This window comes from Gobius niger (genome assembly GCF_951799975.1).
Source record: "Gobius niger genome assembly, chromosome: 15".
In the NCBI taxonomy this organism is placed as follows: domain Eukaryota; kingdom Metazoa; phylum Chordata; class Actinopteri; order Gobiiformes; family Gobiidae; genus Gobius; species Gobius niger.
The window spans coordinates 18,473,523-18,499,755 of NC_136866.1; the positions used below are offsets into that span (position 1 = coordinate 18,473,523).

At 41.7% G+C, this 26,233-nt stretch overlaps 2 protein-coding genes across 7 annotated transcripts in view; one reads left to right on the forward strand and one right to left on the reverse strand.

Annotated features, from left to right (window-relative positions):
- LOC306975298 (cytosolic 5'-nucleotidase 1A-like) overlaps window positions 1-26,233 on the forward strand; it is a 225,445-nt gene that overhangs the window by 152,378 nt on the left and 46,834 nt on the right. The gene's annotated exons all lie outside the window — the stretch shown is intronic.
- Window positions 1-26,233, reverse strand: part of otofa (otoferlin a) — a 142,488-nt gene that overhangs the window by 26,080 nt on the left and 90,175 nt on the right. For all 6 annotated transcript variants that reach the window (XM_079572625.1, XM_079572624.1, XM_079572623.1 and 3 more), the window contains exons 6-19: window positions 21,713-21,783; window positions 19,444-19,573; window positions 16,740-16,794; window positions 14,929-15,060; window positions 13,451-13,513; window positions 12,782-12,866; window positions 12,527-12,686; window positions 9,492-9,678; window positions 8,927-9,113; window positions 7,692-7,915; window positions 3,220-3,328; window positions 2,348-2,534; window positions 1,602-1,722; window positions 641-741 (exon numbers count right to left, since the gene is read on the reverse strand). In XM_079572625.1, coding sequence (XP_079428751.1) covers window positions 641-741; window positions 1,602-1,722; window positions 2,348-2,534; window positions 3,220-3,328; window positions 7,692-7,915; window positions 8,927-9,113; window positions 9,492-9,678; window positions 12,527-12,686; window positions 12,782-12,866; window positions 13,451-13,513; window positions 14,929-15,060; window positions 16,740-16,794; window positions 19,444-19,573; window positions 21,713-21,783 — 1,812 coding nt within the window. The remainder of the gene's footprint in view (window positions 1-640; window positions 742-1,601; window positions 1,723-2,347; window positions 2,535-3,219; window positions 3,329-7,691; window positions 7,916-8,926; window positions 9,114-9,491; window positions 9,679-12,526; window positions 12,687-12,781; window positions 12,867-13,450; window positions 13,514-14,928; window positions 15,061-16,739; window positions 16,795-19,443; window positions 19,574-21,712; window positions 21,784-26,233) is intronic.

A 26,233-nucleotide genomic window follows, 5' to 3' on the forward strand; every position in this document is an offset into this window, starting at 1 on the left:
CTACTTACTTCACCGCAGTGCCAGACCGGACATTATCATCAATCAGCTACTGCTTTTCTTTGTGAAACCAGTTAACTTTTCCAGGCTATCCATGAGTTCTGAACAATGCGACTGATGATGCCCTGTCATAGCTGTCAAGTGTCCCATTTTGGCCGGGAAACTGCCATATTTTGCCCCTCTTATCAGTCACTGTACTGTAGGCATGACAGAGCGGAAAGCCGAAATTGATAAAGACCTAGGAGTGCCATGGTTCAGGAACGACTGAGTGGATTGCACCAACTCTACAGTGAAAATAACAGAGCGGAGGGGGGGGGCAAACAATTCAGAGATGGGGACCCCCCCGAATATTGACAGGTATTTTGCACACTGCTGTATCCTCTGGCCTCCAGGATGATTTTGAGAAATATGACGACACACTACAGAGAACTAAACGCCTGTTTAACACAACGTGAAGAGCTGGCATCCAAAGCTGTTTCACAGATGTTTTGAAATGTTGATATTTGGATTTCTAAGCTCCCGCATGACTTCTCATGGCGTCAGCGGCCTATGAATAATGCCAGTGACTTGAACGGGGACATGACAGTGATCCCTTGGCGGCTCAAATGTTCCTCCTGACAGATGTACAGTACAGTCGTCTTGCCTGCAGCCCACACTCAGCTCCTCCAGCACGCCCCGGAGTCTGCGCTCGGGAAAGGCCTTCTCCGTCTTAATGATCTCCTGGACATCGTTCAAACCCTCCTCCTGCAATAAACAAGAGTGAACACAAACAAGGTTAAACAAATGCAATACTATTCTAGCTAGCACCGTGTTGCTCAAATCTGTCTGGGCGAGATACAGAAATACAGGCCCAACACCCTCAATGGGCTGGGGAGAATTTTCTCGGATTGAGGATAAAAGTGTTATGAATTTTTGAAGAATAACCAGCATGCTCATTCCAGCTTCTACGGGGCATCTGAAAAAAGAGAAAGATTTTCACCACACATGTCCAGCAGAGGGCACTGACATAATAAGTGACCAGGATATAAACAACACATTATAGCAACATGGTAAATGGACAGTCTGCCCCAGGGCGGCTGTGGCTTCAATAACAGCTTATCACCACCGAGTGTGGAGTCAATGAGTACTTACTACTATGTAGCACTTTGATAAACTTGTGACACAGGCTTGTAAAGTGCAATACAAGTGTAAGCAGTTGTTATTGATTAGGCTACAGTCAAGATGGGGCTTTGACCAAATCACAGCTCATTATTATTATTCATTTATTAGAAAAATGTTCACAACAGTATTTTCCTGTTTACATTATATGTGGCCCGCGAGGGCTCCCATTATATAATAATATAATGGGAGCAGAATTATATTATATTCTGCTCCCATATAATGGTAGCAGAATTTTGACCCACGACCCAAAATGAGTGTGACACTCCTGGTTTAAGGCATTGCTACTGGGATGTGTACAGTTCATTTATGTTGAATAACCAGTTACTACAAATGTAAACTAGCTATTTAGTTTAATTATCTGTGAGCTTAAGGACGATTGCCGTAAAGTAAAGTAATTCTTGATGACAAAACATTTGTCTTGGAGTAAATGTGGTGTGACTGACCAGTTTGTCAGCGATCTTGTCCATCATGTTGGAGTTGTACAGTCGTCGCCGCTGATCCTGCCACCAGCTCTTGATGTACACACACGGCTTCTTCTCAAAGTACGGCAGATGGAAGTAGTTTCTAAAAGAAAAGTTTACAACTTAGGCTCAGATGTGGTCAACCAAATACTACTAAACATTGACCATTCTCCCACAAGGGTCAGTTAAGTAGTTTTTATATTTTTATATTATATTTGTAGTTTCACTACAAATATAATGCTGAATATTTAGATTTATAAGTAAGTTTGAAATATGACGTAGTCATAAGCCTCATGGCTCAGTGTAGTGACAGTGTGAGAGTCCCTGACCGGTCGGTGACGATGGGCCTCATGGCCCAGTGTACTGACGGTGTGAGAGTCCCTGACCGGTCGGTGATGACGGGCCTCATGGCTAAGTACACTGACGGTGTAAGAGTCCCTGACCGGTCAGTGACGACGGGCCTCATCGTTCAGTGTACTGACGGTATGAGAGTCCCTGACCGGTAGGTGACCACGGGCCTCATGGCTCAGTGTAGTGACGGTGTAAGAGATCCTGACCGGTCCGTGATGACGGGCCTCATGGCTCAATGTACTGACGGTGTGAGAGTCCCTGACAGGTCCGTGACGACGGGCCTCATGGCTCAGTGTACTGACGGTATGAGAGTCCCTGACTGGTAGGTGACCACGGGCCTCATGGCGCAGTGTACTGACGGTATGAGAGTCCCTGACCTGTCCGTGACGACGGGCCTCATGGCCGGGGTGGTGGACACAGAGGCCAGGTCCCTCTCCTCCTCTGGCTCCTCGTCGCTGGAGTTCTGGATCAGCTCGTTCTCCTCCTCCTCGCTCTCTCCATCTTTCTTCTTCTTCTTTGACGATGAGCGGCTGCTGATGCCGTCGATCTGGTTTCCATAGTTTCCTGACACAGAATGAGACAGGTTTGACGGCCTCAGCAGTGTGTGGCACTCTGTTAGCTGTTTCCTCTCATTTCATCACAGTTCTACATTAACTTGGCAGTTTTATGGAGGAAATTTCCAAATTCATTTCAAACTCAGGAAATCATCAGTTGGATTTTTGGATTCCGCATACAGGAATAAGTTGTACAGATAGAAAGACAATGTAATGCTCTTTAATGCCTTGTCACCTCATAACACCATTTATCCCCCAATGAAAACTAATGTCTGCGTTCAATACGTCTAAAAAATTGCAAACATTACATCAAACCAAGGACTGACAAAAGAATTGTGTAAATCTGTCAAAATATGGCTTTCAAGCAATGAAATGTGTGGACCATAGTTTTAGTATTTTTGATCTACTATGAACAAATAAAAGTTGAGCATTGTCATTATTTTCAGAAAAATGTACATGCCTGAGGCCTTACTTTTGAACCAATGTATTTATTGACTTTTAATACTTTTAATTTTCCGCGGAAACCTTTAATAAAAACTCTATATTTATTTATTGATTTATTTGGCACCACACTGAAACTCAGGCCTGCACCGCAATTTAAATTGTGCAAACTTAGCCAGGCTCCTACTGCTTTCGCACAGCTCACTCGCAAACAAGTGATTACAATTGTTAACTTTGATTAAAGTCCGACTCACCTATTGTTATTTCAAAACTTATTGGTTTGTCCCCGATCTTCCGGTCGATCATTGTGGCCTCCAGGAAGGACCCAAAGAGGAAGAACTCATCGACTTTCCCTGTGGCGCTCTGAAAAACACGACAGTGGACAAATTGAGAACAAATTCATTTAAATTCCCATCTCTACCAACCCATTGTCTTTTATATATTATTATATTTAAAATTCCCCACTAGTTTGAGATGCGCTAGACTTTGACAAATAGCCCGCTGAATACGGGGCATCTGGGTATTGTGCTGGACGGGATTTGGAACAGATCCTAATTCCTTGGCACTTACTCTCCTTGGCTCAGATCAGGAAGATTAGTTAATTCCTTCTCAATAAAGACTGATTTGGCAGTAAATGCCTTGGCACAAGAACATACACAAGTCCAGGACTGACTGGGGATTTGAGATGCACTTTCAGCACCTCAGCTACAACACAATGCAATAAAATCTCCCTAATAATAATCATCATCAATATTTATCTCCCTAGTAAGTCTGTATATTAGTCATAGAAACAAGAGTTTACAGCATCTTGGCTTAAACTGTAGGGAAGGCTCGACTTATTGATGTACAGTCTTTGTCCTCTGCTATACACCCATTCATCACTGCCTCTATGTCAAACCAGTCAAGAACAGTGGAGAGAGTTCAAGGACATTGGCCACATCATGAGTTTTTCTCTCTCCTAGGTAGTCTTTACAGCATGACATGGTGCGTTGTCATGCCTGAAGATGATTTTGTTCCGGAAAGCACGGCTCTTCATTTTGAACCATAGATGTGGTCAGTCAGAAACTCCACATATTTTTCAGAGGTCATTTTCACACCTTCAGGGAGCCTAAAGGGGCCGACCAGCTCTCTCCCCATGATTCCAGGCCAAAACATGACTCCGCCCCCTCCTTACTGACATCACAACCTTGTTTGGACACGGTGGCCATTCAGAACCATACACTACTCCATCCATCGGGACCATCCAGGGTTACACGGCCTCATCAGTGAACAAGACTGTTTGAAATCAGTCTTCATGTATTTCTGGCCCACTGCAGCTGTTTCTGTTCATGAGCTTCAATGAACAGTTTAGGGGAGGCCGGATAGAGGGTTTATGCACAACTGCAAGACAAATACATTAGATTAAGAGAACAGCTGCTACAAAGCAGCAAATAGGTATTTGAAGCTGCTGGTGCCTCTGGAGGGTCCTACACCTTGATGTTCGGGAGACTCCAAAGGCAGCAGCAGCTTCAAATACCTGTTTGCTGCTTTGTAGCCGCTGTTCTCTTAATCTAATGTATTTGTCTGGCAGAAACTGTCCTCATTGTGTCTTTATCTGCACAAACCCTGTGCTCTGAATCAGCCACAAATCTCCTAACACTATGATGATCATGCTTAATCCTTCGTGAAATATCGAAGGTTTCATAGCTAGTCCAGGGCTTTTCAGCAGCAGAGAGATCCTTTTCCTATATTGCTTGAAAATGGTGGTCTGCTTAAAGGGACTATACAGAGTTTAAAAATGTTAAAACCAAGTATTTTCTCCCCCCTACATGTTCCAGCCATTGTCCTAATGTGTAGAATGAACCCAGACCTGTTCACCACAACTGCCGCTAAAATCCTGCACTGTCACTCAAAAAGTTGTTACTTCGGGTCCGAAGTGCTGTGACCAACTTGCATCTAGTCTCTTTAATTACGTGGAACGTCTCCAAAAACCCCGGTATATTTTATATTTGAAGACTAAATTGCATTGCAAATAGTGTGATGAAGGACTTAATGAAGAATTCAATAAATTGGATGCTTAAATAAAATGTGTGACAGTAGATCAATGGTTTCTCTTACAGTTCAGGGACTTAAACTTTTCCTCCCGAGGCATCTTATTTGCCAGTAAGATTACAGAGTGAATGCTGTGGTTTTGACCTTGACTAAACCAGCTCAGTGCTCCCCCGACAGAAGCAGAGTGGAATACTCCACACTGACATTGACAGTTTCTCAGACAATTGGCCACAGAGGGTCCAACTGTGTGTGCTAAATGAACTCCACAGCTGCAGAGGGGCTGGGATTTCCCACATGGGTGAGCTTGGTTATTAGAGGGGGCACAGGTCACCAGCAACAATTAATTCACAGACACAGAGCGACATTCTCCTCTCCTGATGTGGTTGTGAAGTGAATCCTTTGCTCCTGTATATTTGTTAATGAATTTATCATATGAGCTAAACAGGCTGGTCAAGAACCTTTTTGCTCATATACCTACAGATTGACACTGTTTTCCCCTTAAGCAGCCTGACCTGTGAATCAAGTTGTTCTTTAAATCATTACTTAGTTGTTAAAGGACTCTCTGGACCATGAAGTGAAATATACACTGTCTGGTTCAGAAACACTATGTGTCCAAAGATAGGAACAAATGTGCAAACAAGTAATAGTGAATAAAAATAACTTGAACTAATAAAAAAAAAAAAAACAACATCCTGAATGACCAGGATATTCCATCCATGGATTTCTTCTTCCCTGAGGGCACGGGCATATTCCAAGATGACAACAGCAAGATTCATGGGGCTCACATTGTGAAAGAGTGGTTCAGGGAGCATGTATTGACCGTCACAAAGTCCAGATCTTATCTCCATTGAGAATCTTTGGGATGTGCTGGAGAAGGCTTTACGCAGTGGTCACACTGTCATCGACACAAGATGTCGGTGAGAAATGAATGCAACACTGGGTGCTTTTGACATTACAGAAGCTTATTGAAACAACGCCACAGCAAATAATTAAAGCCAAAGGCGTCCCACAAAAATCTCAAACTTTTTGCCAGTACAATTTTTCTTCAAAATGCGATGAACACTATGGTAACATTTTACAAATAGTTCACTGCTTTTTTGTAACATGCTCGGGATATTTATTTAAAGTCACAATTTAATAGTCTCCTTCTCTGATGATGAAAACATTTAGCCACCAAAGGAGTTTCACTGAATTGCATCTGCAACTCCCAATATAGATTTTAATCTTATTCAAATTGTTTGCTCTAAATGTGTAGGCAGCAGTGATGAGCAGTAAACAGGACTAAATTGCTTTTTTGTGAAAAAATCTCACCCTTCCCGCACTTCTTACGGTCCCTGAATGCATCTCCCACTCTGCCTTGCTCTTACCAAAACAACAATGCGTGGTTGCAGTGGCTACACCATAGATACGTGTTACTGATTATTTAATTATTCATTTTAAATTATTTTTGACATGTAAAAGAAGCAGCGATGGGCGCAGTGCAGGTGGAAGACAGGCCTGTTGAAGTTTTGCCAAATGGACGCTAATGATCGATCAGACAAGTGAGAATCATTTGGTAAAGAGGTGAAGTGAAGAGCAGCGAGTTCAACAACTGATTCCCAGAAGATCAAATACATAGTGAGAGTAGTGTAGATAGATACACTACATAGTGATATAGATAGATTCAGCGTTTTCCCAAGTATTTTGTTTTTTTTGCAGAATCTGGTAGTTGAGATCACAAAGAAGCCTATCCCTGCTTTTACTGCAGCGGTTATTTTTTCTGCGTGAAACCAGTGAACGTTTCCAGTGCGAATGATGATGCCCTGTAAGCATGCACAGCACCCCCGCTGACCATTACGTTTCCTGACCCAACTCCTTCTTCAGAGCGTGTTTTAAGACAGAAGGATGTAGCGCGGATTCACCAAACTCTACATTGAAAATAGCTGAGCAAGGAAACTGGATTTTTAACACAATAGTGAACAAGTTTGCTGAGCAGAAGGCAAACAAAGCTTACTTCAGACAGATTTTGTTTTTTTCCCGCTTGTGGCCGCAGTGCCATAATGTATGTGCTTTTTGATGAGGCCATTGTTGTGCTGCAAGCTATCGCGGTGTTTTCAGTTGATTGGATTTGTTTTGTGTTTTGTTTTTGGTCGTAAGCTGTGTATGCAGGTTACGGATAATATAACGTCATTGTCCATGGCACTGTGTGTGTTCTTCTTTCCCTCTGGTCAAATGTGTGTGTGCTTGGACGATGTAAGTGCAGTTTGTTGCTGTACAGCACAGCTACAATATGCTATAATAAGACTATGGGAAGTAGGACACATTATTTAATATTTCATCAATATAAACAGTTTAAATGCCTTTCAGACTTGCAGTGTAGAGATGTAGGCCAGGACTAAAAGATTGTATAGAGCTGTGCTTCCCAAACAGTGGACTAAGCCCAAAACATGTAGTTGACAGTTATTTTAAAATTTGGTTTGGCTTATTCAAAGACCTGCTGGTTGCATTAAATAAATAACAATAAATGCATCTAATAGGGGCAACGCGTGAGGGGGTTATAAAAGTGGTCAAAAACAATGAGAACACCCCTCCCCCTGACTGCCTCAAGTTGCCACCCCACTCTAGATGTTGCCACCTCTTTGCCACCCCTGTGAAGAATTTCTACCTCCACCACAATTCATATCATTTACATTCAGCGCAGCAGCTCCGGGCTCACCTCAGAGATGTTGGAGATGAGATCCGTCTGCACCTCCGTGGAGCAGGTGAGCTCTGGGGACGTGGTGTCCAGGACCTCCAAAGTCACAGATAGCAGCAGCCTGGCCCTGAACGAGACGCCCTCCCCCAATCCGTCGTTCAAGTCCTGGTGCTCATCCATCAGACTGTACTGCCTCGTGGAGCCGTACATGTTCACCCAGGCAGGACCCAGCGTGGGCAGAAAGCCTAGGCAACATTTACAGCAGTGTTTCATTCATGATGAAGTTATACTACACTTGGAATAGATTTTTCCTTTTAACATTCTGTTTCAACGCCATCTTATATTTGTTTTCATGCTTTTTACAAAGTTCTTTAGTTCATGGACAGTCTACCCTTTTATATGTTACACTCACTGTCATTTCAAATAAGTAAAAGATGACACATTTGACAATGTAGCAACCATGTTAACTAAAGATGCCTACAGTGCCTAATCCACTTTGAAGTCCACACTATGTACATGTACCTTCAGGTAAGCAGAGATTATCTTAAACTAAAAATATGAAATCAAATAAAAATAACGATAAAAGGCTGAATGATATTGTGTAGGCAATGCTATGGCCCTTTGCCACCCTCTTCCATTTCAGTAATAATAGAAAGATATTTTTATTTCATATAAGACCATATATCATCACTATAGAATAGACAACAAAAGGTTTATTGCATCTTCACCCACAGAATAGAATTATGTGTGTGCACATTATTGCAGCGGCTCTAATGAGGATATGGAGACAAATGAGCAAATCTAAAATGTAAATGTGCATGATGCCTCGGAGGCTCGCCTGGTGAAAACACTCTTGGCTTCTTCTTGTAGAGAGTGCGACATAGTTTTCTGATTTATATCTGCTGTAAACTATAGGCTACTCCAGAATCTCCTAAAACATACGGCTTTGACACTTATCATGTTAAACGACACGTCATGTATCTCATTACATACCCTTACATCCCTCCTGCTCAATCATTGTCTAATATAGCATGCTAATGTATATATCGACTGGCACTTGATTAAAACGTCACACATTATTTACACATTACACATTCCCAGGAGGGGTCAGCTGGTTGAGGGTTCGATTTACGCTGTGACAGACCTAATTACTGCAGCGTGCTAGTAAGGTCGCAACCGGCTAATTAACGCCACATACAATAATCAATGGGCCGAGATAACGCGCTTGGGGGATCCCCGGCGGTGCTTCCTTCTACCTTTGTCTCCGTCATTGGAGATTTTGCGTAGATCGATGAAGTGTGTTCCTATGGCGACGTCGTTGACCTTATCGGAGTCGCGGATCTGGACCTTGATGCGTTTGCACAGGGGCGGGAACAGCTCTGTGAAGACCACCTGCTCGTTCCATATGGGCTCGTAACTGCTCTTTTGGACAGACGTCTTGCCCTGAAACAGAGGGGAGATTACGTCCATACATCTGCATTACAATATCATGGTAACTTTAACATAATCTCAGATCCCATCACTTTATCATACCAAAGTTACTGGACAGTTAAACATTATGGCAGGTTTTGTTCCATGTGGCTAGGGCTAGGGAGACGTTAAAGGAGACCTTGGATGTTTTTACACACAATGAGGGAACAAGAGTGAGAAAAGTTTCAGCTGTTAAACTCAGTTATGCCCAGAAGGTTTTTATTCTTGTTTGTCAATCTGCAGACCTAATGTATTGTACAAATAGCACAATGGAATGGTCCCCACTACTCTCAGTATCAAGACTAAACCTGAAAACAGCTCAGCAGATGAGGAGCGTGCAGAGGAAATTACTTTCTGTCCAGCGAATTGCACTTGAACATAGGGGTCCACCAGATCGCGGTTTTCTCCGATGAAAGCCTTCTTGACGTTGGCCATGATGCTGGTGTTCATTTTGGGCAGCCCCTCGGCCCGGTGGATCTTCACGTAAAAGCGGGCCCACTGCCGCTCGACTGGGAACCCCTCGGGGAGCAGCAGGTTCCTGGGGAGAGTGGCAAATGCGAGTATTGAATGGAATGCTATTTGGAAAGCAATTCAGACTCGGAGATTAGGTTATCTTGGAATGGAGTCCAAATCTCAAATGCGATACAGGTATATTTGATAATGGGAAAGAGAAAGTTGGACCAATGTTGAACACAAGTATGGCCAAAAAATAGGCCAAAAGACGAATCTAAATCGCATTTTCCCCAATGATCTAATCGAATGCCTCCAAATGAGAACAAATATCTTGCCTCTATGGGCTGTTATGTGTAAAAACTGCTTACACTATAGTTTCAACCTCTATACACATGCACTGAAAACATTAGTTGTTCATATTAAGGCACTGTACCCACTTTATTTCTATATAAATGCCCCTTCCCCTTGTATATAGTAAAAGCCACCATTTTAGAACAAAAAACACTGCATTGAGAACTACTTTTGAAAGTAGAGAGCTGATGTGCTGAGAGATGTGCTTAAGCCCTGGTTTGTCCTCTGACGGTTGTGAAACCTATTTCTGAAGTCATCCCTGTGAAGAATGAAAATGTGCTGCAGTTAAGAGGGAGTTAGGAGCACGGCTAACAGTTTAAACTTCACTAGCTTCTTCTGTCATGGTTTGTAGATGGGACAAATCGTGTACAGAGCCTTTGAGGTGTGTAATCCTCCTTCATCCTGCTTTCTCATCATATTAGGGCTCAAACGGCCATTCATAAACAGCTTTACTCCCTCTGTGTCAGCAGAGGAGGGGAACAGGAATTAGGTCTGAATTACCTTTGCCTTCTTTTGCACATGGACATTACAGACTTTGAAATGTAAACGTTGTTGGAGTGGTGATCTGTACGGCTGCTCGATTATAAAAAAAATAATAATCACGATTAGTTTTGCAATAATTGTAATCACAATTATTGAAGCGATTATTTGTTGCCTTAAAAAAGTCATTATTTATTAATCAAAAAACTATACAAAATATTTTTCTGTACTTTAGTTACAAAGCACAAATGATATTAAGTATGCCTCGATTGAGGGGAGGTTCCTGTTTCACACCTGCCCCCTGCTGGCCACTCCTCACACCTGACCAAGCAGACAGAGCAAAGTGAGCCGTGTGGCCTGATGACATCACCACACAGCGCTGTTTGTTTTTATGTCAGGCCAAAGCAAGAGCCATGGCACGTGAAATGCGAAAGGGAAAATAATCCCAGCAGCCTGAAATAATGCGAGTTTGCTTTGCTTCGTGAGATCTTCTGCACAACCAGCCCCTGGGCAAAGGATATGAGAGGCTTCAAAACTAATGTTGCTCTTCTTTCAGCAAAAGGTGAGCACTTATCAGACGTTATCACAAGGGCTACTAATAAAGATGATTTTCCATTTATTTCTTGTTGCAACTAATAAAAACAGTTCCTTCATGCAGTGCTTGTAGTTCAAAGGATCAGACACGCTCACAAACACACCGCGCAGGAGGGACTTTCTGCGCTTTGGATGAACAAGCGGGAGGGCATCCTTAATAATCGTTTTTTCTCGATTATGCTATTTTTGTAAACGTTAAGTGTAATAATCTAAATTGTAATTGAAGTTCGATTAATTGCACAGCGCTAGTGTTCTGTTTCATTCATGCATGTTTCAGTAATCCTGCATATGTAGTCTCAGTCTGGCTTACATTTTCCCACTCAAATACCTCACATGGAAGAATCCATGAACCTTCTCTGGGCCAGATCTTGTGGTGGCGCAGGCTCTTGGCGAATTATTTTCCGAGTGGCGGAGCTATATGTGTCATTCGCCTCCGCCACCTGTGAGGGGGCGTCACAAGAGGAGGTGACTGCACTGACGGAAACACGGCTGACATTCACTTCCTCGTTTACATTGCGCTGTCTTGCGTTCTCTCTTAAGCCTTAGGCTCTCGCAGGTCAAACTAAAAACGTTATTTACCCCATCGATGTTCACATCTCGAGAGAAAAAGAGCTACAGCGTCCACTGTGGCGCGGATCGGCCCGCGCTTGGCGTGAACGCAAAGCAAAACAAAAGCACATGTTCACCCCCCACTCCCACACAACCACTCTCCTGGACGCGGAGTCAATTTGGTTGGAGGAAAATGTGTGTCTCCACCCACTTAAATGCGCTAAGTCTGGAGTGGCAAGATCACAAAGTGTGCTCCTGAGCGCAAAATGTCACGCTATCTTCTCCGTTTTGAGACACAAGATCGGGCCCTCTGAGTTTTAAAGTCTACACTTCTTCACCAAACTGATCCTGTCTGTGGCCTAACTCGCTTCTTCTTTTTCGGCATGTTTCCCTGTTTCTATAATTGTATATCATTTCTTTAACCACATCCCCTTTTACTGCATCCACAAGAGTGGGTTTGTGCCTTCTGGTGGCAATTTGTGTAGCTACATTTAGCAACAAAAGGGGCAACCTTTAGGGGCATTTTCTGTAATATAACCTCAGATTATTAGAACACATGATGGGGTGTCTAAAGTAGTTTTAAAAAGCCTGGATGAAGACCTTTTAAAAAAGAAATGTCTTTCTCTCACCAGCCTTGAGCTAAGCCTTTTGCTGCTAGTGGATAAACCGGCCAATCGACAGGAACAGACCTCATGCTCCATTTGGCTTGTGCATCTAAAAAGGCAGTGGACTGTGTTGAATAGCTGCTGCTCCAAGGACACTTCTTATCGAGGGAGTCTCAAAACCAGGCCTTGTTCTGCACCAAAACATATCTGCTGCCTACGGTTGGTCAAATATACAACTATATGGCCTGATATTACGGTAGTGTATCGCTCCTAATGCTATTTAAATAGGGAAGCTGAAATGTTTGATGAAATTATTTAGTGATAGTACTGAGACTCCAACTGCACAGCCCTCACCCCTCGATCTCATCCTCCTCCGTCTCGTTGGCCTTGTGTGGAGTCTTGATATTGTCGCCTTTCCCCACCACGGCAATGTCACACTTTACGTATCCTTTACACCCAGCCGTGATGTCGTCCGGGTCCGACAGCATCGCCCACTTGTGGTAGAACTGGTGCTCTGACAGACAATGAAACGGTCACCAAACGCCTGATTGGACGTTACTGTGGTAGATGAAATCAAATCTAATAAATGGTTTGTTTATTTTGGGGTACCGGGCTGCGAGTAGACTGTCCCCACGTCCATCTTGAAAGAGCCCACCAGAGTCCCGCTCCGGAGCAGGTTTTTGGAGTGAATGACCTGCGATGATGAGGAGGGAGGTAGTAAGGAAGGAACGTTGTGTCAAAACAAGACAAGATGAAAAAAACAAAATCAAAACAAAGCTACAATGAAAGATATATGAGATATACTGAGACTTCTTGTGATACTGCATTACATTTTGCAACCCTACAGGCTAGAGCAGAGTAAACCTTTAGAGTAAAATTTAGCTCACTGTAATTGTTTGTTTTTATTTTTAATGACTAAATGTCAAATTATGAGGCAAATCCTGACAAATTCTTTTCAGTAGCCAGAATCCATATTGTTGGGGGGTTGTGGGTAATATTTGGATTTATCAGGGGCTGCAACACACTGGACTTTGGCAATGGTTGGGCTTGTGATCTTGCACTGAGGCAAGTAGGAGGATATTGACTATAATGAAGCCTACTCTGAACAAATTAGACATTATAGAACCTTTTATTCTTGTTGTAATAATGTTAGCACCACAGAAACCTTAGTCTAAAAAAACCCATTGCTGTTTGGTCCCTACAATCCCCTCTGGTAAATGTGTGTAGTTTCTCCTGTGTGTTCTCCGTGATTTGTTTTGTTTTGTTTGCTGTACTCACTGAAAGCTTGATGATCTTGTCAAACATCACATCAGGAGGGACGTGGAAGTCGAAAACAAAGTACTGCGGAGAGAGGAGGAAAGTTCACTCACACAGTGGCCTTTTTCACAGTGCGCTTAAACACTGTGAAAAAGCAGCACTAAAACTTTAGACGGTATAAAAGACTGGGGGCTAAAGTCACACTCTGAACTCATTCCAAAAAGGATGATTGTATTTTGTATTTTGAATCTCCTCCAAGCAAACTAGCAGCTAAATTATTATTAGTCTCCGTCTCTGTGACCTTTAAGAAGATCCACCGCTGCAAGAACTGAAGCAACGCACCAGTGTCTCCATGTTTTCAGAAGTAATAACGCTGATGGTAGGCAAGCTCAGCCTCTAACTGAAAGATTGATGGATCAATCCTGCCACCAAGGAGAGGAGAAGCCAGGGATCCTGAGATTATTGAAACACAGTTAGAGAAACGCTCACGTGCAACCAGTTAATGTTTACAATCCCTTTGCTTCACATATGAGACATCCATGTGACTTTAGCTCGTACTGTCCCAGGCTTTATTATGTTGTTACAAACATCATTACTGTCTTTCGATACCGCAGATACCTTTAAACATCACCCATCCCAAGTTTCATAACAGTTTCTCGTTGTGTTGATATTATTTTAATGACTGCAGGCACTTGAAGGACACAATCTCATCCCGAGCCTCCCCTAAAGGACTATTACCTGCCTCAGTCTGGTACACTCTTGTTTTCCCTCCAGACAGGAAGGATCAATGAGAGATAACTGTCACTTCCTCTACACACCACAGGGGGCACACTGCAGGTAGCGCTCAGCGGGAGGAAGGCCACGTCATACCAACAGACAACTGCAGTTTTCAGACATTTGTCCTGGATTACTCAGAGTCTAAGTCTATTTCCAGAAAAGCGATGTTTAAATATGAAACAGGAATGTACTGTAGCTATATGTAAATAATGGATCAGCAAAGTGCACAGGGGAGGCACTTCAAGGTAAAGAGTCCGTCTGGCTCGAGGGAAAATAATCACTCTTTTAGTCCATTTGCCGACTTCTCAAACAATGACTTTTATTGCGCATTTTTTCAATTTGAACAAGATTGAGGTGATGAAAGATGTATCCAGACTGCCAGACTGAGGACTTCTCAATATCACTCTTTTTCTCAATAGCTGTAACGTTTTTGTTGAAACCTTATCTCACTAGCTCACTCACCACATGGCTCTCTCTGACTTTAAGTGTTTTGTACATTAAACATAATTTTGTTGAGATTATCTGGTTTTGAGAAGATGAATTTGTGTGAGCTGCTTTTATAATGTTGTTTTGTTTTTGAGAAGTGATTGAGAAAAACTGCATATTGCTATTATACTGCAACATCAGAAAAATAAAGATAAGTACTAATAAGTGGTTATTTTCAGACTGAGCACAAGCTCCTGAAATGTGACCTTCAGAGCTTAAAGTGTGAGACGACTTGCCTCATTGTAGTACGGACAGTTGGTGGACTCCTTCATAGACGTGTACTTCTTCTCGTCCCCGATCTCCACACACACCACGGGGTCCATGTTCAGGCCGATCAGCTGCCGCGCCTCCACGATCGTGATGCTAATCTGGAGAAAGGAAGTATTCACGTTAATGCCACTGCAATGAAAGTGAAGCAGGATCTGATACAGTCTCTATGGATAAGCTTTTAGTCTTTTATTACCAATGTAACTGATATTACACAAATGTTTGTGCAAATGTCTTTGCTGCTCACCATCTGCAGTAGGTTCAGGGTTTATTAACGGAGCAGACTGATCCTAAAGTCACACACCTTTCTATTGGTAAAAATCATGCACTGATACTCCTACAATATTGATTTTAATAGTGAATTCAAAGATTACTTTATGCAGACTAGGACTAATACTGTATCTTCAGATACAAAAAAAAAAAAAGGGATTGTGTTTGAAAGAGCTGATCCCATGTCCATGTAGGAGAAGCTCCAAGAAGCAATGGACCTTGATTAGATATTAATATTTTAAAGAATAGGAATGTTGACTGAATGTATTAAAATTTAGTCGACTAAATTAAATTTTAGTCAACCTAAACGAGGCTAAAATTAAGAAGAATGGTCTAAATCGTGACTCAAACTCTCACTTTATTCATTTTAATCAGAGGTTTTTAGTAAAGTGTGTAAGTTACATGTTTTTTTTTATCTGGTTTAGACATGGTTTACATTAGGGGTGTGACAACGCATCGATGTTGCGATACTTTTTATTCCAATAGTGATACTTTTGATGATGTTATTTATATTAATCAATGATATCTGCTGTGCTCCACAGCTTTCACAGTCAATAGAGGCCAATAATAGTTAAGAATTCAGAAAACAGCAGCACTTGAAAGGCCATCACACAAAAATAGAGTAAAGAGGACCTCCAACCCTGAACAATTGGAGAGACATTGTGGAAGAAATTCCCAACATGGAGAAACTTATAGCAGGGGTCAATGCTCCAAATATTCAGTGAATCAGGTATAATCTATTGACTTGGAGGAGGGGGTCAATGCACATGAAAACAAATGGAGGATGTAGTTGTTTATAATGAGGTTCCCACTTCAACAGTTTACACCAAGTTTATACATAATGTAGTCCAATTTACAAGTATTTAAGTCCCTTTTCAGGCCCGGTTTAGACCTGATTTGATCTTGGACTAGGCCTGGCAATGCTCGGAAAGTGTGAGAAGTTTGCGAACCACGGCCCTATTATGAACAGAAACAACTGCAGGCCCAGTCCATCGCTCTCAGTCATGTATAATTGTCTTCAAAACAATAGGCCTGTGGTCACTTTCCTTCATGACACAGAGGAGCAGCCTTTATGTACTGTAAGTCTGAGTGTAGGACTTCAAAAAATAACAGACTGAGTAGTATGAATACTTGTGGAGTGGACCCAGACTCCTCAAAGACATGTCAATCCAAATCAATGGCTCTCCTTAACACAGAGGTTCCTGATTATTGGCTCTGAGCGAGCGGCGCAGGGATTTAAGCCTGTGATGTGAGCGAGGTATTTCCCCAGGCTGCAGTAATACTGCGTGCGATGGACAAACTCTATTCAGTAGTAGCGTCCCCGCGGGTTAATTAGAGCTTTAGACACAAGGAGAAGAAAGCAGCACTACAACCTCCCTGTCTACTGTTCTTGCTTTGGAAATGTACTTACCATTTCAAACTAATGAGGCCGTAAAACTAGGGCACTGAAGAAGAAAAGATACTAACATAGTATTTTGTTTTCTTTTATACAGCATTTATACAAACATACCTGGTAGTCCACAGGTCGCCCGGAGCTTGGCTCCATCTTGATGTCTGGCTTTGACCTAAAACAAAGTTAGAGCAGGGAAAACAAATAGCATTATTTTATTCATTTGATTTAATTATTGATATAAGTCACTGAGCGTAGTCATATGAAGGGCTTATGTTTTAGGCCCTTCTTTTTTCCTTTTCCTTCCATATTTTACATCTCGTTACTTTGCAAAGCTGATCTGACAGTAAGAAGAGTTTTTACTGTGGCTGTTATTGTTTATTGCTGTTCCTTTTATGACCTCCTTGTCTCAAGGGGCTTTTCCTGCAAATAAATAAAAGTAAACAGTGGACTGTCACATTCACTGTCAAGAAGACATTAGAGCTCATATCATTGTATCAAATAACTTGATTAACAGTGGCAATAAAACAATAGCCTTTGCGATATATTAAAAATCTGACTGAGACATGTCATATACTATATATCAACCATGTTGTTGGAAAGACTGGCCCTTATTTAATTTCTTTAGAGGTGATGTCTGATCTAGAATCGATCTGAAGTAAAACAGCATCAAACTAACAACAGTCTGTCTTTCCTTTCATGTCACAAAATGTATTAACTATTAAGATATGAACAGGCTATCCCAAATGACTAGGGATGCACGCTAATATCGGCTGCCGATAATTATCTGCGCTTTTGACGATGCATTATCTTTGTATTTCTGATCAAATAAAGATGATAGATTGAAGTGCTTTGAATGCACAAATGAGTCCAGTGCAGGAGAGAGTCTTGCTTCGGCACAGTCAAACTGTATCTGTCACTGGCACGGCTTTAGCATCACGTCTCTCTCATGTCAGAGGCAGGTTACAGCAGCAGGTGGAGACATTGCAGCACTTTGTTGTGACCAATCCTATTAAGTTGAATTAAGAAGAATTTATTGGTATGATGTAGACAAAAAGAAAAATACTAAGAAGGAAGTCGTAATATTATTCTTAATTTTTTGTCACAGATGAGACAGAGACAGACCTGCTCAGATGATGGAACATATATTTATACACTTGTATATTTTCTGGTAGAGTTTATACATTTTGGATAGAACTGTCAACTGTTACATTGATTTGTTGTCACAAATTAAAGTTCAAATATATAAACATAATTATCAGTGTAACAATCGGTTATTGCTATCGGCACATGGGAAATGATTGGTTATTGGTTATAAAATACAATAAAACAATAAAATATAGCTATATAAAATAAAATAAAATTAAGTCCTTATCTTTGCACTTTACAATGGAACCACAGACAAAGATAAGTTCAGTGTTGTTTTTGCAGCCCTCACAGTTTTAGTCTTAGAAAAGGTTTTAGCCTAACTTCAGTCAGTTTCAGCAAAAACACAAATGACTGTAGGTCAATAATTGGGATCAAGGTTGACATGCCGTATCAAGCTTTTTCAGGCAGACATGTCATCACTGTGAACAGGGCTTTTCCCTACAGCGGTCGCTCTGATCGATCGATCGATAGATAGATCTATCTAACTATCTTATAACTAACTTCTTCCTACTCCCTTTGAGCAGCAGTAACCTCTTATGTTGTGAATAATTCTGTATGTTACACGTATACTATACTTGTATGCATCTGTTGCTCAAATAAACAAACAAACAATCTATCTATCTATCTATCTAATCTATCCATCCATCCATCCATCCATCCATCTATCCATCCATCCATCTAGTTTTAATTTGATTATGATTATTATTCCTTTTATTATCTATTCATTTATTTGTTAAATAAAAATCAATGCAATCATAAAACGTGTGCACAACAGTTGGAGAGGGGAGCCTCCAATTCTGATGTAAATTTACACATTTTCTCTGCGTAGGCAGATCAGGAAGGGCTTGTTTTAAAGCATAAAACTCTCTAGTTCATCGAGAGTCATCTCCAAAAGCCTGCTGTGTTGTAGATGGCGTGGACCTAGGGTTGGACATAGAAAGCAGCAGCAGAACCACCTCCAGAGCCTCGGGAGCATTTCTAACTCTTCCCCAGCACCAGTGTCTAAGCTCCAAGGGGAGATAGAATATTTTACCTTACATTGCTGTTACCCCCAGGCAGATACAGCCAGACTTCTCATTGTACTATATATATATGTCTTACATTTCAGCTACAGCAAAACTTGAACTGACGTGGACTAGACTGATCAATCATAACATAACAATGTTGGGTTAGGGAATAAAAACATGCTCTCCCTGGAAAAAATGAATAACCCACAAAGAACTCACGTGTGGCTAATTATTTTTCGGCCTTAAAGGGAGAGGCCACAATTTTTACATGCTGAGATATGTTCTTACCTGAGCTTAGACGAGTTGATGCGTGACAGGTCACACAAAACAAGTCACACAAAACGACCAAAGATGTTGTTAGTATTTGGCCTCTCCCAATATATTCCTATAGCTTCAAACGGGGGTGAAGTTGGAAGCTACCACGCTCTTTCACAGGCCCACTCAAAGACCAGACAGGTACGTATCAACTCGTCTAAGCTCAGGTAAGAACATATCTCCTGGTACAGACTGAACAGGTGGCCTGTTCCTTTAATCACATACTTGCTGATGCACCAAATGGAATCGATTTACTTATTTGCATAAGTCTCTCCTTCTTCACACATTATGTTGCCACTGTTCCAGAGGACACATTTCTAGCTAATAAAGGTAAGCCCGGTCAAAAAACCCACCTCTTGTTGGACACATTGGTGGTGACAGCGGTGACCGAGGCCAGAGACACAGTGTCTGGCTCTATGCTCCCAGCGATCCTCATGGCTCTCCTGTCCCAGTCGTCCACCATGTCCAGCACGGCAGGCTCATCTGGAAGCACAACAATATGTTCAATAACACGTCCTACAGGATCCACTCGGCTGCCGCTTCACTTTTCTCTGAGACCGTCAGCTCAGTGCGCGCCAAGAAAAAATGTGTCTTGGAGCAGTTCCTGGACAGAAAAGTTATCTTGGTGCTGCAGACAAGTCAGAGAGTTCTGTGGCTGTTTGCAATGCATATGTTGAATTTGAGGAAAAAAATTGAAATGATGAATGGGAGTCGCAGCCATTGTCACAGATGATTAAGTGGAAGAAAGCCAAGACCTGCGGCACAAATCTCCCACTGGTGTAAGCCATGTAATATCCTCGGTAAATGCATCCAGCTCTCTGTCAGGTGCAGCCGGATTCCACACACTATCACCATGAATAAGATAGACTTCTCCTATTTTATCACATCAGACATTATGTAGGACGGGTATGGGCAAGCTGGAGTGTTGACCTACATGCGCATCTTTGAGTCCTCTTGAGGTCCAGCCTATTTTGTTCTCTCTTTTTTTCTTTTTATTGAAACAGCTGTGCAGAAAAGGAGAGCCAGAGAAGTGGAAGTGAAATGATTGAATATTTTGTATTCACTGTTTTAGATCAATTTAGCATTTTCTGACCAACAAATGGGGCTTTTCCACTGGCAGACACTACACAGCCTAGTGCCTGGTCAACACGGTTGAGCGAGCTTTTCGACCGCCGAGGCCTGGGTCAAATCGGTCTGAGCAGGTATAAGTTTAGGACCGACCTCTGGCTGTGGCCAAAGCACTGAACCGAGACTAACGTGACGTGAACAGACTGCTGGCCTCTGATTGACCAGAGGAGAGAGGACAGCCCTATTAACATGCAGGTCGTATGGATTTAATATTTAACAACATCATACCGCTGTTCTTAAAGGGGATTTTGCCTACATTGTCATTTAGCTGCTTCTTTTCTCTAGTATTAGCCTTGGCACCTCAGAATGATTCCACAACCCTCACCAGAAGGCAGCATGTGTCCACGTTTGTTCTCATCACAGCTCACAAAACTATTACTGACGATCTGTAGAGCGTGCACATCTGTCGATACGTGACAAGGTGAGTACATAGATCGTGGCGTGCATTGTAGAACCGTGTTCAGTGGAAAGACGGCTAAAAAAAACCTAGTACCTCGTCAGTACACTTCTCAAATAAATTGAGACCTGACCTAAACATTTTATCACCTTCATATAAAACTACAGACTTGGTGATATTTTATTACATGCTTTCCCAATTCTTTGTATTTGAAATTTCTTGTTTTGTAGTACGCAGAGTACTTTTTAAATAACTATTTTGATCTGAAGGTTAAAGGAGTAGTTTCTTTCCTCATATTTCCCAGTGGTATTAATATTTCTTCAGGGCACTATCCTCTATACTCCGAGATGACTTTGAGAAATATAATTGCACTTGTTACAAAGTACTACAAAAATGCTGAAATACTATCAGTTCCTTTGTAAAAGTATTTGGAACTCCTCTGCCATGTACAACACTAGTATTTGTTCAAAGTGAAAGCTGAGCAATTTTGAAGTGTGTATGTGTATATTTTTGTATGATCAGAATGAAAAAGAGCTGTGCCTTGGTATAAAACTTCAACACCATATGGTGTATATATTTTTGTAAACGATAAATCCTTTATGACATTTTGTATGATCATAAATGATTATATTAATATATAAGCATAGACTCATGCATCAGTTTCTTGCATGAGTGTATTCTGAAGGTTTATGTGATGTTACTTGAATGAAAGATAAGGTTTTTTAAACTTCTTCCTACTCCTTTGGAACACAATAGTCTTGTTTTGTTTTCTTTCTTGGATAAAAATGTCTGAAATACTTCTTCTTCTGCTCAAGTGAATAAATAGTGCTCCTTGAGCTTGGGACGTCGTGTGGAGGTGCTTGAACTTTATCTATTGACAAGTAAGGAAATGGGTCTGCCACTAAGAAAACTTGCATACACCTGATTCGAATATTGGTCTTGTTCAGGGTATTGCATATCTGTAAATGAAAAGGATTCTCCTGTGGGAGTCAATAAAGCAAATCTGATTCTGATCACTTGTCCAACTTTGTTTCATGCGGACAAAACATACCCGAGCTCTGCAGGGTGTGATGAGTTAATGCTTGACTTTCCATTACCTCTCTTGGGGTCCTCCCGGGGGCTCCTGATCTTGCTGAGCTTCATGGCTGAGAACACTCCCTTCCCCGCTCTGTCAGAAAGGAACAGAGGAACAAGCCTTATCAGTGAGACGCGTGATCAATTATGGATCGAGCGTGCACCAAATTAAACTACTGTCTGCTCCAACACAGCCACTTCACGCGACTTTAACAGCCTGTGCTTATACATTCACTATCTCGTAGCACAAGATAAACAGAGATAGACTGAAAGCGTGAGCCTGGCAGTGTCCCATGTTTTGGACAAGATAAAGGATATGGATATGATAGTGTTTCTTTAATATGCTCCGGTTTCCCCTACTACTAAAAATATGTACAATAGGTTCCCCTCTGGGACCAGGACTCCCCTGAAAAAGAGATTCTAAATCTCAGTGGGACTTTCCTGGTTAAATAAAGGTCAAATAAAAATAAAGTGCAATGGCCCAGTAACCACTGAGAAGCACAGGTAATAAACAATCAATTAGCAGTAATGTATAATTATGTTTGACTTTATCAATGAGAAAGGAGGCAACTGCTGCAAAACATTTGGCATTGTGATAGTCCTAAGAGAGAGCAGGGAGCAAGTGGAAACAGCATAGTTCTATTTTGACCTCTGTTCTCTCTAAATGTGCAAGGCTTGTCTAAATGTCATGCCTAAACTTTTGCATCCCGCTGTAGAAACCTTTAGGCCAGAATGAGCACAGGTCCGTTTAGGAAGAACATCTGTCCAGCTGTTAAGTCTGGGAGTGGATTAATCATCATTAGGGGTTGCACTGTAGCCAGCGGTACAGGAAACATTTCATGGAAGAATGGATTCAATTAAATTCCAACAAATTCTGAAGAAAAACGCAACTGTGAAAAAGCTGAAGTTAAAAGACAGATGGCTTCTACAAATGGGTAATGATCCTAACACAGCTCAAAATCCATGGGTTACTACAGACAGCTGGCCTGGGAATCCCCAGGCTGCTGTGTGCACTCAAATCATTTCCTGGGAACCATGGCCAAAATCTTCACATGGATTTGGGGACCAATCACAGAACGAGGAGGGACGGCAAGATGATGACGCGCTATTCGTTATACGGAAGCTTGTAGTTTGTTTACAGATCCCACATGACAGCAGCAGACACAACGGCATCTTTCGATCAAGACCGTGTTCTAAATAGTTTAGCTCGAAAGTTTACATTGGGTTCATCAAATGTCACCTGACACAATTCATACGATTGAACGTGCAGACACATATGATAGGCATTCACGGCACCCAATAAACGGCTATGAACAATCATTAACCACACCTCTCCTACGAGAAAATGAATTGGTGGTCCCCAGACTAAATATAACTTAGCCAGGCTAACAGACAGCAGCAAGTTAAACAGAATGCTTTCTAATAAAAAATGTAATGCCCCAATAAAAAAAAAAAATCTTCTTTTGTTGTCCTTTAGAATTACGAGCATTCCATTAAAAAGAGTAAAAAAGGGAAATTTGCCATTATTTGAGTCAACAATTTTGGACAATTTATGCCAAAATTTCAACAAACTTATGCAACAATAATAGTATTTAATGCCATGTTTTGTTTTTTAATGTTTGAATTCCTCCTCCTGGAACCGCCACCTTAACTTAACGTGGTGGAGGGGTTTGAGCACCTGAATGATCCTGGGGGCTCTGTTGTCGGGGGCTTCGTGCCCCTGGTAGGGTCTCCCATGGCAAACAGGTCCTAAGTGACGGGTCAGACAAAGAGCGGTTCAGAAGCCCCTTATGAGAGACCAACAGGCCCGGTTAGAACCATGAGGCCGTCCTCCTGTGGACCCACCACCTGCAGGAGGAGCCATAAGGGGCTGGTGCAATGTGATTTGGCAACGGACAAGTGGAAGAAGATGGATGGATGGGTGGATGGATGTTTGAATTCCATCCATCCATACATTCCATCCATTTTCTTTCGCTTTATCCGGGCCGGATGAGGAGGCGTACCAACTTTCCCACACCTGAGGCACAGTTCTGAAAAGTCAGACTGCAGATGGCGCTGTCAGCCTGCTAGTACAGGCAGGAAGACAATGTTGAAGAGGTCTGAGACATGCAGTAGTCACTCCAGCGTGTCCTGGGCCTTCCACGAGGCCTCCTTACAATAGGACATGCCTGGAACACCTCCCGAGGGAGAATCCGAAACAGATGCCCAAGCCAGTTTGAGTTGAATGCTTTAATACTTTTTTTATTTTATTTTTTTAGGCCTTAATTTTGGCACATCATTGAATATCTGTGGATGGACCTCCATTTTTAAAATATTATGGGAATGTCTCATCTGTCTTTTAACAGTCATTTAACACTTCCTTGTTCACATAGAAATGATGGGGGTGGTCTGTGCTGACAATGGGCCACCGCCTTGACACGCTCCTGCTGCTCAGACGCCAAGAGTGAAGGGGAAAAAATGCTAATCGAAACGCAATCCTACACCACTGGGCCACATGTTGCCGCTGACAAACGCTCTCGCCACATTTTCAGACCCTCAATCACGCAACAAGAGTATCGAGTGACGGAACATTCAGACTATTGGCTCGGATATCAACGCACTCTCAATGGCCATCTGCGGCGCGACAAATAAGTAGCATCAATTATTGAAAAATAGCGCCGTCCAATTTGTGGGGGCACAGAGACATGACGAGGAAAGCTATTCAGCGGGAGATATCAAAGAGGAAGTCTGGCCAGGATGTGAATGTGGGACACCCGTCAAGCTGGGGCTGTGAAGGATCGTGGAAAAATGTCAAATTAGCATTTTTCTGTCTCGTATTGCGATTATTTGACTTGCAATTAATCTTGTCATCTTGCACACTGACCGGAAGAGCATTTATTTCCAGTAAAAAAAGGACGCTGAGTGGGGATGTGACCAGCATGGGAAATCTGGGACAACCTTCAAACTAACTGGAAAAAGCCCAGAGAGTAAAGATTGCTGAAGATATTAAAGTTGACGTCCGAGTGCCAAGGGCGTTTACAGAGCAGGAGGGAGAGCGGCCCGAGGAATAAAAATCCGGACATAGATGCTGGAAGTCTCTGATGCCGATGGACAGCATCACCGCCTATTTCTGTGCGCTTTAATCAGCAGCGAAATCCCTGCAGCACACTTTTTAAATGCAGATAATGCTGAAGATGTGATACTGAGTGAAAAAGGTTACACTTTGAAAACAGCTTTTGTACCTGGAGGGTCCGAAGGCCACGCTAAAAAAAGTTGCAAGACAGTTCAACAGGCTGTCAAAACGTAGAATAGGAATTGCACAAAAAGTGTTGAAATTATAATAAAAAAGTCTGTAAAAACATTCTTGTGAAATGAATACAGCATCAAATATTGCAGCAATGATAATTTGGGGAAATGTACTGCACAGCCTGACCTCCAATACTTCCTTACGAGTGGTCATTGTCGCTGATTTATGGCAAAACAATGCTATTAGTACGACTTAATGGACTGATCTTTTTACAAAAAAACTTCAGTGTTTGGTTACGCTTCAGCAGAAATAAAGGTTTTGTTATACATACCGCAATGTAATCTCTGAACAATCCACATGAAACGAATGTTGTTCTCTATATCCCCATCGTCTCCAGCAGCAGCAGTAGTAGTAGTAGTAGTAGTAGTAGTAAAAGTACTAGTGGTAGTAGTAGGTCCAGACAGTAGCTAGGTGATGGGACAGTGAGAGGATGGGGAGGAAGCAGAGGTACCTGTTTAGTTTCGGGGCAGGAGGAGGAGGAGGAGGAGGAAGGGCCTCACGACAATGGCAGCCAACAATGGCAAGACATGTGACACTAAAGCCTGACATTCATATAAAACAGACCGTCCACGTATAAACCTGTCAATCTTTAATTAAGTAATAAAACTACATTCTATAATAATGTGTTGATTTCCCCAGTAAATGTTATTTATTTATTGACTTACTTATTTTGCTTATTCTACTAGTCGTACTATTTCAATAATATACATTACAAGAGGGGTATGTAAGAAAATGGCAAATGGACTCAACTTATATAGTACTTTTCCTTTATCAGGCCCAAAAGACTTTACACAGTAAGGAACCAGTCACACCCATTCACTCTCTCATTCATACACTAATGTAATAATAATAATAATAATAATAATAATAATAATAATAATAATAATAATAATAATAATAATAATAATAATAATAATAAATGTTATTTGTAGTGCACTTTACATTTGACACCAAATCTCAAAGTGCTACAGTGGACAGCAATGTTTAAAAACAGAACAGTATAGCATACAACATATATTAAACGACAGGACTAAAAAAACTAAGCATTAGCTGTTTTACGTCTTTTTTAAATGTGTCCACCGTAATGTACGCAGTTTAAGCATGAAGGATAAATAATATTTTGTAAACATGACATCCCAATTACAAAAACAGTCCATGAGATGTAAAAGTGTTTATATTTATTGTTTTGGCGCTCAGGACAATTATCCAATCAGTTAAGTCAATCAATTAGTCCTTAATGTACATACCAGTCCTCTCT